Genomic DNA, 9511 nt, shown 5'->3' with positions numbered 1-9511 from the left:
TTCCAGCTTTTTCTATACATGTGGTACTGAGGAATTGATCCCAGGGCTTCATGCATGCTAGGCAAGCACTCTACCACTAGGCTACGCTCCAGCCCCCCACAGACTTCTTAACTCACCTTGAAAGCAATGACTTGCAGCCTTCCTGCAAGATATTCTAGTGTTTGCTGAATTCTAGAACAATCCAAAGAAATCCAAATCACAGCTCATCCCTCTGACGTTCATCGAGCAGAGCATCCTGCGTTCAGCCGGGGGGGTGGGGGTCAAATTCCCAGTCACTTAGGTGGGGCATGAGCTTGGGCTTTATTTTTTTCCAAGACTGCTTCTCTTTCTGAGTTGCGCAGTCTGAATGGTGCTGTGAGTTATGTTATCTGGCTGAACAGCACTGAGCATCCGTGTCTGTCGAAACCCGGAGCCGCATGGCTGTCTCCCCAGATTGCGGCCATCAGTCCAGCGGACATCTGCTACGAGGAAACGCTGTCCACGCTGAGGCGCGCGGGGAGGCGCGCGGGGAGGCGCACGTGAGGACCCACAGCCGCACCATGGAGCCCGCGGCCTGACGGGCTGGTGTCTGGGGTGGAAGTTGGGGGCAACGTAGGATGGAAACTGGAATGAAAGGAAAAAATAGGAGAAGAAACTGGACAGACCCAGGATGGAAGAGGGGCTCGTGGGAAAGCGAAGGCACGGGCACAGCTGCTCTCCCCTCCCCTCACTAGCCAGGCAGCCTCTGCTGTGAGAAACGAGGCCACCAGAGGGATCGGAAGCCCAGGAGCCCATGGCCTCCCCTCTGGGCACGCCGCTGGCCCGGGCCTGAGCGTGGCCAGTGCTGTGTGTGCAGGAGGCCTGATGTGTGCAGGCACCCGGACATGAGCCGTAGCTCATGCCAAGCCTGGCAGGGAGCTGAGAGCAGGGATTCCCTGGCCCGGTGCCCTTGTGTGCAGACACAAAGCACTGCTGGTACTGCTCCTTTAGAGTGGGTGGAAGTCCAGATGTGAACCTGCCGGCCTGGCCGGGAGGGGTGCCCAGATGCTGCCCCCTCCTGGCTTCCCTTCAGCCTCTTCCTGGCACCAGAGCCTGGTCCTCCCCTCCTTGCTTCCCATTTCCCACAGGCCCTCTTCTCACATGGTAGGCAAATGCTGCCATGGAGCTCTGTGCCCAGCCCCTCTGACGGTCTTCCATTTGGAACTGAGGCTCTCGGGAGCTTCAAACCCTCCCTGCGGAGCTGAGCTCTTCAGAGCAGAGCTTGCATTCCACAGTGTTTGGCTGGCGTGTTGGTTTTTGCACACCCCGGGATGAGGGCCACTGGGACACTTCCCCTGGGGCTGCTCTGGCCGCCCGCTCCCCGTCGGCTCCCAGACCTGCCGGGCCATGTGATGGGGGCTAGTCTTGTGAGTCATTTCAGTCACTTAGAGGCACAGTGCCAGCGGCTGTGTGACCGGCAGTAGAGGGCGAGAGCAAGGCACCAGGCGCTGGGGAAGGGCGGGCTGGGGCTGGGTTTGGACAGGAAGTTCACCTGTGCAATGGTGAATGCTCTCTGGGCGTTTGTGACACTGGAGGGAGCTGGGAAACCTCCGAGTCCCTGGGTCCCGAGTGGCCAAGCAGCCACACATATACAGGGCCACACACAGGCTTGAGTTGCCACTGCAGTAGAGGCCCTGACGGCGCCTCGCCGAGCAGAGCACAGGAAGCCCGGTGGGTGCCCCCGTCGGCCGGCAGGGCGTCGAGGCCCAGGGCTGACATTGCGTCCCGCTGTACTTGCTGTGCACGTGGAAGAGCTAAAAGGGTCCGGAACACAGCTGTGGTCAACGTCTGGACGCCAGCCAGAGAGACGAGGCCAGAGGGCCGGCAGCTGCTGTTTGGATGTGGAGACACGGCTGGGGCAGGTGAACTGAGTCCTCGGCCACGGCCGGGGCAGGAGGGGGGGCCAGTGGGGATCCCCACCTGCCCTGCTGGGGGCGGGAGGGAGGGGTCTCCAGGGCTGGGTAAGGAACCTTACACTCAACATGACCCACACTGTTTGTTTTTGTGCCAGTGCAGGGGCCTGAACTCAGGGGCCCTTTGCTCACAGCTGCCATTTTACCATTTGAGCCTCAGCTCTATTTCCAGCTGTGTTGTTGTTTTTTCTTTCTGGTTAATTGGCCTTAAGAATCCCATGGACTTTTCTGTCTGGGCTGGCTTTGAACCATGGTCCTCAGATCTTGGTCTCCTGAGTAGCTGGAATTACAGGTGTGAACCCCCAGTACCCAGCAACAGAACGCCCTGAAGAGAAACTCACCGCAGCTTTGAGGAGCAATCGTGCTGCCTTTCCATTTTTGTTTTGGGGCTACTGAGAGAGTCTGAGATCCTCTTGCCTCAGCCTCGGATGACTGGGCCACCACACCCTGCCCTTTCAGAACGGTCATTTTAGCCCCATTCTCCATTACCATCTTGGTACCAGGGCTGTTTTCAGACTCAGAGTAGCAGCCCCTCCTCTGGCTTTGGTGCTAAGTACTGAGCCCGCCCGCCCAGGGGCACCTGGAGGCTGGGCTTCACTTGGCCAGCCGCCCCAGGATCTGGGGAGCAGAGATCCCACGTGCCAGGGCAGCTCATGCATGGTTATTCAGAACCCCTGCTGCTAGCTGAGGCCTGCTTTCAGTTTGGAAGCCCCTGAATGGCTGGAAATGCAATGCAAAGCAGCTGACGGCCGGTCAGCCCTGCAGCACTCGCAAGAGCAGCCGTAATCCAGAGCCTTGCGCTCGGCACCGGGAACCCAGGTCTGGCCTTCACTCCTCCCAAGGGGTCCCGTCAGTGACCGTGACCCCACACACGCCTCTCAGACCCGGCACCCACGAAGGCCAGCATGGGAACAAAGCGCAAAATCAGAGTCCTGCGAGAGGCAGCTCTGCGCTCGGCGAGGCCCTCACACATTTAACACCAAGACCCAGAGTAATGGATGTGGATTCTCACAGGAGACCACGCGGGCTGGTGGGGATTGCCCAGCGCCAGACCCACACCACACACACCAGGGACAACCTGTCTCCATGTGCCTCCAAGCACTCCCCGGCTCCAACGCCCCTGTCCGGCCAGGGCCGCCTGGCCACGGAGGGACTTACCAGGCTGTCCTCCGTGGAGGCCGGCCCGGCCGCTGCTGCCTGAGAGCCTAGAGGCTGCAGTGGGCTGTGCTGTTCTTGCACAGAGCCTGTCCCCGCCCTCCCCGCAGGCCGGCCAGCCTGGGTCCTGGCCCCCCGCACGTGGGCTGAGCTGCTGGAGCAGGCGCGCCAGGAGTGGGAGCTGCAGCACGCGGCCGAGGCCCAGGTGAGCCAGGGGTGGCTGGGCTCCAGCCGGAAGGATTCCAGGCCACGCCACTCCCCGTGGTTCTGTCTCAGCTCATGCCAGCTCTAGAATGCCATGTATCTGGGGCAGGGAGGGGTGGGCAGGGCCCTCTGAGGCCCCGAGCAGCCCCCTTCCAGTGGGGTTGACATGGCTGGGGGAGGGGGCAGAGGGCTTGGCTGTGCTGGGCAGGCTGGCCGGTGACAGGAGCCTTTGGTGTCCCCTCCAGGAGCGGGAGACGCTGGAGTCCCTCCCCCACCTTCTCAACGTCAACGAGGACCCACAGCTCTCCGGGGTCGTCCAGCACTTCATCCACACAGGTACCGCCCCGCCCCGCCCCGCCCTCCTTCCTTCCCTCCTTTCTTGCTTCCATCCTTTTTTCAAACGTTTTCAGTATTTGTAATGGTGGTCCAGTCAACATAATGGGGCTTTGGCCACATGAACCATCGCTGAGAATGCAGCTCAGAGACACCAAATACATTGTCATGCTTGTGTAGCCATCGCCACCGCCCACCTCTAGAACGTTCCTCTGTCACCGCACTTACCCTGCCCTCCCCTCCGCTCTGTCCCAGCTGAGGGCTCCGGTGTAAGTGCACTCAGCCGTGTTTTGCGTGTGGCTCATTCCACCGCACACAAATAATGCCCTCAAGGTCACTGTGGTGTGGCAGGTGTGACGCCCCTCCTCCACTGTTCCTCCCGTCGTCGTGGATCTCACCACCCGTCTGTCTGGGGGTTTCTGAGCTGGTATCGGATCTAATGAACACTGAGCACACTAGAGCTCAGCACCCAGTGGCTATCCCTCCCTGGCCACAGCGCACGGGGAGGGTTTCAGCTCTGTGCAGGGAAGTGTCACCAGACAAAACCACCAGTGACCCACATCTCTAAGCCTCTCAGCAGGCTGAGGAGAAAAGCTTAAGGCCCGCCTGGGCAGGAAAGTCCCTGAGACTTTTTTATTTTTTGCCAGTCCCAGGCTTGAACTCAGGGCCTGAGCAGTGTCCTGGACTTTCTCAAGGACTTGAGCCACAGCACCACTTCTGGCCTTTTTCTGCGGAAGTGGTACTGAGGAATGGAACCCAGGTCTTCATGCATGCTAGGCAAGCGCTCTACCACTAGGCCAAACTCCCCCCAGACTCTTTATCTCCAACTAACTAGCAAAAAGCTGGAAGGGTAAAGTGCTAGCCTTGAACACAAAGAAGCTCAGGGACAGTGCCAGGTCCTGAGTTTAAGCCCCAGGACTGACCAAAAAAAAAAAAAAAAAAAAGAGGGAAAAAAGAAAAAACTAAAACAGATGCAAAGAGTCTTTCCTTTCCAGGCTTCTCTGCATCTCCTGTCTCCTGAAGCTCACGCTCACAGGTTTTTCCCTCCAGAGTTTTCAAGCAGCAGCTGGGACTTTGGGAAACAGGAACTGTACACACACAGTAGAGAGCGAGCAGAAGCCTACGACAACTATGACCGCCATGCCCATGGCTAACCCCTCCACACAGTCCAGCTGGCGAGACTGGCAGTGCCACTGGGCGACCGTCGACATGCTCCCTTACCGAGGCCAAGTCTGGCAGTGTTGTAAATGGCCTGTCCTGTTTTCAGGTTCGTGTGACGCTGGCCAGGCTGTTTGCAATGCTATCACGCTCCAAGGCCTGGGGTAAGTGTCTGCACCTTTGTCCAGCAGGGGACATGGCACCACGTGCTCCATGGCCAGCTGGTCCTGGGCAGGACAGGCCCTAAGCCCTGCTGTACGAGAAGCCTGCCAGGATGTGCTGAGCTTTCTCACACGCCTCGGCCACATACTTTGGGGCTGTTGCCAGGGGGTTCTCCTAGCCCAGGCCAGCGCTCTGCTCCCCTGTGCCCTTGCCTCAGTTCCCAGGAGACAAGGGGGCACCAGAGGCTACATCCTGTGTGACAGCCTGTCACAGACAGATCAGGAGATCTTTTAGGAAGCAGGGGAGCTGGGCAGACATGTCATGGTCGGCATCCAGTCAATGCCACGGTCTTTAGATGGGGCCTAGACGAGTGGAAACCCCAGACTTCGGGGTGATGCCCTCCCTGAGAACCCCCTTAGGAGTCTGATCTAGCCAGAGTTATTCCCAAGCTGTGGCCTCTCTGGTGTGGCTAGATGACAGGCAGGAACTACCCCGGCCTAGCTTTATTGGCTGAGACGGGGCCTCACTACTCCTCGCCCGGGCTGATCTCTGCTTCCTGAGTGGCTGTCCCCAGCTCCCCGTGCTCCAGTCTCTCTTCACTGTGAGCCTCCGCATTCAGGAAGTCCAGAGACACTTCCCAGCGCGTCAGCAGCTGAGGACCTCACTGTACAAATGACAAGCAACACCTGCAACTGCCCCAGGTCACAATTCCCTGGGTGACAGGACATACTCTGCTTTTCTAGGATTTCAGATAAGCATGCGTCCTTTACGAATCTGGATGGTGAGGTGACGGTCGCTCCCCACAGCAAGAGCAGAGTTGTGGTGAATGGCGCGCGCGTCACCAGCAGGACTAAACTGCAGCACCGGGTGAGTCTCTTGCTCCGAAGTCCTCAGCGTTGGGGTCACGGTCCCGGCCACACCCATCCTGACTTGCGTGGGCTCTCTGGAAAAATCACCTCAACACCTGAGAGGGTTAAGCTAGACACGAGACTTGCAGGTCCCCATGGGAAAGGGCTGGAAATGTGGCCTGGTGGTAGAGTGCTTGTCTAGCATGCACAAAGACCTGGGTTTGAGTCCTTGGTTCCACATACACAGAAGAAGCCAGAAGTGGCACTGTGGCTCAAGTGGCAGAGCTCTAGCCTTGAGAAAGCCCAAGGATGTCCTTGATTGAGCCTGGGGAGTGGGTGAGCGGTCTGAGCCCAGCCTGTCTCCCCCTAGGACCGCATTATTTTCGGATCCAACAGCACTTACCTGTACGTGGGCTTCCCGTCCGAGCGGGGCAGCGAAGACTGGCGCAAATTTGACTACGACTTCTTCCAGCTGGAGCGGGCAGCCGCAGAGGGCGTGAGCGCCGACTGGCTGGGTAGGGGCTGGGCAGAACCAGGCGGGGCAGGGACCAGGCAGGGGCCAGCAAGGGCCTTGGGGTCTCTACCCTCATCTGCCCCAGGGTGAGCTGCGATCCTAGCTACTCAGGAGGAGGCTGAGCAGTAAAGTTCTTGAGACTATTATCTCCAGTTTGCCAGCAAAAAGTGGAGCTGTGGTTCAAGTGTGGTAGGGCACTAGCCTTCCTTGAGCAAAAGAGCCCAAGGACAGCACTGGGTCCTGAGTTCCAATCTAAGGACTGGCAAAGAAACTAAGAAGTGTGTGTCACTCCTGCGTGGATGTATGAGTCCCCCTTTCTGCCTACATGTTTTCCTCAGAATTTCAGCAAAAAGAATTGATTTAAAATCTACTTTCTGACCCTTCTGTTGAAGTTCTTGACAAACTCCCTCACCCTTTCAATTGCTTGTCCCACAGTGGTGGACTTGTGCCTCACAGGGCCCTGGCAGTGAGGTGAACCTGTCTTCAGCCTTGGGTTGAGGGCACTGTGCCTGAGGTGGGGCTGGGGGAGAGTCGAGCCCGTGGCCTATGTAACCCACAGGCAGAGAAGCCCAGGATAGAGAGTTGGCCGTCCCATCGTCCCAGCCCTACACCCAGTCCTGCCAGCGCGGTGTAAGAAGGCACAGAGTGCTGACTTGCCAGGGCCCCTGACCTGACATTCTCAGGTCTAGCGGATTCCACCCTAATTGTCCTCCAGTCTGGAGGCCCCTTAGCTCACCAGTCTCAGGACTGAGAGTAAACCCTGGGGCCTTCGGTCACGGTGAGACCAAGATTCTCAGGTTGCCATGAGCAATTCACACAGAGGTGTGCGCGAATTTATCCATAATCTGGACATGTCACTGAACAAGTGACAGACTTGCATACTCGTGCTGCCTCGCTAGGTGCTGCGAGCCATGAGGCTGGCCAAGCCGACCCCAGCGTCCCGGCCGCACTCCACGACTACGTCAAGCTCATGCCGCTGGTCGCAGAAGCAAATCAAATGAGTGAAGAGCTGAAGAAGGTGATTGTGACCAGATATGAGTATGGTGTGAGGTCCAGGAAGGACCTCAAGGCCTAGAGAGGCCCAGGGTTTTCTTGAGCTCCACAGTGAAACAGTGACACAAGCTAGACTAGCAGCCGGCCTTCCCAGCCAACCTGAGCTCCATCCCCTTTGACTCCAAGGCCTAGCGCCTGGCCAGAACCCAGAACCTCTGGGTCTGAGCAGCGCACGGCTGCTCTGCCACAGAGGGGATTTGGCCTGGAATGAACACTGGCAGCATCAGATCTAGGTGCACAGGGGCTCCTGGCTTTAGTGCGCACAGCAGGGTGTTATTGGGAAGTGTTCGGCCACTTCTCTTCATTAGAAGACTTAGGAGCAAAAGCTGGACTGTGTTCTTTGAGAAAGCTCGAGTGTGGGAACAGTGAAAGCAAACAAAGCTTTCAAATACGAAAAACTGGAATTACTTAGGAGAAGTGCTTCTTTTACCAGGGGCTTCGCATGGAGCTGAAGGTGAAGAATTTAGCGTCCTCCGATTCCAGGGGCTTTGATCTGCAGAAGGAGGTCATGGTGAGGGTGACTAACCAGTGGACTCGGGAGGTGAGGCCCTGCGGGGGCAGCCCCGCCCCGTGTGCACCGGCTCACACGGGAGCATGTGGCATCCCGTGATCTACCTTTGCACTTCCAGGTGTGGGTTTGGTCCAAAGCCAAGTTTATCAATAGGAAGTTCCTAATGGATGATCTCTACCAGCGCTTCCTAGACGGAGAAGACGGCTGCGTGGCGCAGGGCGACGACCCCTTCTGGGATCCTGTGGAGGTGGTGCACGTGGGCTCTGCACACCTCTGGCTGCAGGCGCTGGCCCACTGCATGAAGCTCGAGGAGCAGGTGGAGTTTCTGAGCTGCGAGGGGCTGGAGGAGGCGGTGCTGCATGTCCGCGTCACCCCCTGCTCCCCGGCAGGACGGTGGGTGTCTCCCCCCTCGGGGGGGCGGGGTCCTTCATGACTGCCCCACTGGATCTCCATGCCCCCAGGGGCTGCACACTGACAGCCGGCCCCGCCCTCTCCACTTCTGTGGGAACTGGTTCTGTTTCAGGCTGTCAGTGCTGCCCTAAGCTCTGCTCACTGCCTGGTAGTCATCTTCTACATAGGCATTTTCTTTGGGGCTGGAAGGCAGGGCCCAGCTTAGTGACCACTTGAGCTTCCACTTCTAGCTTTTTGCTGGTTACTTGGAGATAAGAGTCAGGTTTTAGGCTAGGAGTTTGGCCTAGTGGGATCTGGGTTCAATTCCTTGGTGCCACACACATAGAAAAAGGCCAGAATTGGTGCTGAGGCTCAAGTGGTAGAGCTCCAGCCTTGAGAAAGTCCAAGGACAGTGCTCAGACCCTGAGCTCAAGGCCAGAACTGGCAAAAAAAAAATAAGAGTCAGGCTTTAAACCTCTCAGCCTTGAGCGTATCTAGGATTACAGATGTGAGCTGCCAGCCCTTTACTGAGTAGCCCCATTTTCCCCTTACTGAAAGGGAAAGCTACACTAGAAGGCTTTCTTCCTAGGACATTCTTGGCCTTTGGCTGCCTTGTGATTACACTGCAGACGATTTCAGACTCTGTGGGCTTGAGTGGGGCAAGGAGGCCTGGTAGAAAGCTGGCAGGCCAGAGGGCGACTCTGGCCTGTGCAGAATGTGTCAAGGAAAACTGCTACATGGAAATCTGAGGGGAAAGGCAGAGTTCCCCTCTTCTCCATCTGTGAGTTGTTCGTGCTCACAGCGCTGCCTCTGGGCTGCGGGCTCCATGAACAGGCCAGGCCTGTCTCCCCTGAGGCGTCATGCAGACCAGGTGACTCGTGGATGAATTTTACAACTGACACGACCACTCTCCCGCCTTCCGTGGTCTAAGCTGTCTCTTCAGGCCCATTTTTGTCACCTTGAATGCCCGGTGCTAACTGGCCGGGTCCAGCTGCTGAGACGGCGTCTACCTCTCATCTGCAGAGCTTATGGTGAGGACGACGTGGCCACGGATCCTCTGGACCTGCTGGGCAAGAGGATGGACTTCCAGATTCACCTTGTCCAGTGCCTTGGTGTCCGGTGGCTCAAGGAAGATGGGAAGCGCGGCGTTCAGCTTGGGTACCAGCCCACAGTGTGGCCTGCTGCGTGGTCTGGGGGAGGAGCCTCCCCTCGAGGTTGTGTCTATGTGCTCAGCTCCATGTGGCTACTCCCC

The 9511-nt window shown here is 57.9% G+C and overlaps 1 protein-coding gene across 1 annotated transcript in view; it reads left to right on the top strand.

Annotated features, from left to right (window-relative positions):
* The window catches only part of LOC150058630 (kinesin-like protein KIF28), a 30617-nt gene that overhangs the window by 17727 nt on the left and 3379 nt on the right, over positions 1-9511 (top strand). Inside the window, exons 8-18 of the mRNA XM_090341647.1 lie at positions 433-500; positions 1771-1880; positions 3197-3291; positions 3536-3626; positions 4891-4945; positions 5687-5810; positions 6162-6306; positions 7205-7323; positions 7792-7899; positions 7988-8262; positions 9283-9417. Of these exons, the coding sequence (XP_090197773.1) occupies positions 433-500; positions 1771-1880; positions 3197-3291; positions 3536-3626; positions 4891-4945; positions 5687-5810; positions 6162-6306; positions 7205-7323; positions 7792-7899; positions 7988-8262; positions 9283-9417 (1325 nt within the window). The remainder of the gene's footprint in view (positions 1-432; positions 501-1770; positions 1881-3196; positions 3292-3535; positions 3627-4890; positions 4946-5686; positions 5811-6161; positions 6307-7204; positions 7324-7791; positions 7900-7987; positions 8263-9282; positions 9418-9511) is intronic.

Source organism: Megascapheus bottae, chromosome 10, assembly GCF_031878675.1.
Source record: "Megascapheus bottae isolate mThoBot1 chromosome 10, mThoBot2.hap1, whole genome shotgun sequence".
Lineage (NCBI taxonomy): Eukaryota > Metazoa > Chordata > Mammalia > Rodentia > Geomyidae > Megascapheus > Megascapheus bottae.
This window is presented reverse-complemented; position numbering and strand designations above follow the sequence as displayed.